Source organism: Panulirus ornatus, chromosome 7 (genome assembly GCF_036320965.1).
Source record: "Panulirus ornatus isolate Po-2019 chromosome 7, ASM3632096v1, whole genome shotgun sequence".
In the NCBI taxonomy this organism is placed as follows: domain Eukaryota; kingdom Metazoa; phylum Arthropoda; class Malacostraca; order Decapoda; family Palinuridae; genus Panulirus; species Panulirus ornatus.
The window spans coordinates 40,527,078-40,529,018 of NC_092230.1; the positions used below are offsets into that span (position 1 = coordinate 40,527,078).

At 43.0% G+C, this 1,941-nt stretch overlaps 1 protein-coding gene across 1 annotated transcript in view; it reads right to left on the reverse strand.

The window, feature by feature from the left end:
- LOC139749549 (serine/threonine-protein kinase pim-3-like) overlaps nt 1–1,748 on the reverse strand; it is a 59,899-nt gene extending 58,151 nt beyond the window's left edge. The window contains exon 1 of the mRNA XM_071663556.1: nt 1,668–1,748. Coding sequence (XP_071519657.1) covers nt 1,668–1,733 — 66 coding nt within the window. The 5' untranslated portion in view covers nt 1,734–1,748. The remainder of the gene's footprint in view (nt 1–1,667) is intronic.
- Between the last annotated feature and the right edge of the window lie 193 nt (nt 1,749–1,941).

The window sequence follows — 1,941 nt, forward strand, 5'->3', positions numbered from 1 at the left end:
ATACCCAGACGTGTGAGAGGCCACGTCTCGCTTCTCATATCTGCTCACAATGCCCAAAATGCCTCACTCAAAGAGACGGCGCCCCCCGAAAAAAATGGGAAATACAATACCAAAACCCTCAAATGACGCCCCCTTACAAAGAAAATGGGAAATACAATACCAAAATCCTCAATTGACGCCCACTTTAAAAGAAAATGGGAAATACAATACCAAAACCCTCAAATGACGCCCCATTACAAAGAAAATGGGAAATACAATACCAAAATCCTCAATTGACGCCCACTTTAAAAGAAAATGGGAAATACAGTACCGAAATCCTCCATTGACGCCCCCTTCAAAGAGTGAGAAACGGGGCTACCGGACTGATTACGTGAGGAGGAGGTAGTGGGTATCCTGGAGGGGGGGGAGGGGGGGGGAGGTCAGAGGTACCCAACACTAGGGGCTGTGACAAGGCAACGAGCCTTAACCACCAATTAACTACCAATTTAGCAGAGAGAGAGAGAGAGAGAGAGAGAGAGAGAGAGAGAGAGAGAGAGAGAGAGAGAGAGTAAGCTTGGAAAGCTTGAGAAAATGGTGAACGAAGGCACGGCATTCTTTCCCGAACGGCCTTAGCTCGAGAAAGCTTCTCTAAACACGAAGAAAACGGGGTGTCGGTAGAAAACGGGGTGAGGGGGGTGTGTGTGTGTTCCCCATTAGTCTACAGAGACAGAACAACTTGATATGTTCTCACCTGTTATTTATAACAGTGTTCTGTCTGGGATAACTGGTGTGAAGTACCACCCACTTCTCTGTAAACCCAACCATTGTTCATTACTGAACATGTTCACTGCACAGTTGTTCAGTCCGTGTGTGTACACTTGTCTATGTAACCCAACTATTGTTCATTACTGAACATGTTCACTGCACAGTTGTTCAGTCCGTGTGTGAACACTTGTCTATGTAACCCAACCATTGTTCATTACTGAACATGTTCACTGCACAGTTGTTTAGCCCGTGTGTGAACACTTGTCTATGTAACCCAACCATTGTTCATCACTGAACATGTTCACTACACAGTTGTTCAGCCCGTGTGTGAACACTTGTCTATGTTACCCAACCATTGTTCATCACTGAACATGTTCACTGCACAGTTGTTCAGTACGTGTGTGAACACTTGTCTATGAAACCCAACCATTGTTCATCACTGAACATGTTCACTGCACAGTTGTTCAGTACGTGTGTGAACACTTGTCTATGTAACCCAACCATTGTTCATTACTGAACATGTTCACTGCACAGTTGTTCAGTACGTGTGTGAACACTTGTCTATGTAACCCAACCATTGTTCACCACTGAACATGTTCACTGCACAGTTGTTCAGTACGTGTGTGAACACTTGTCTATGTAACCCAACCATTGTTCATCACTGAACATGTTCACTGCACAGTTGTTCAGTCCGTGTGTGAACACTTGTCTATGTAACCCAACCATTGTTCATCACTGAACATGTTCACTGCACAGTTGTTCAGTACGTGTGTGAACACTTGTCTATGTAACCCAACCATTGTTCATCACTGAACATGTTCACTGCACAGTTGTTCAGCACGTGTGTGAACACTTGTCTATGTAACTTGTAATGTGGTACATAACCTCCGGGGGCCCACTAGCCCCCCCAGCCCCCCCCTTACCTTCCTTCTGTGCGACCTGTGTCCTCTTCTGCGCCCCAATCTGTAGCATGGTAGGTGTGTCACCATGAAGCACACGCTCGTCGAGCTAAAATGAAAATCTCAATGATTATAGAAAATCTCAGCAATAATAATAATAATAATAATAATAATAATAATAATAATAATAATAATAATGATAATTAATAATAATAATAATCAATAATGATAATAAGGGGTTGATAAAGAACAAAATACATAAGATAACACATTAAGCGTACAAAGATAAGGGCGTAAT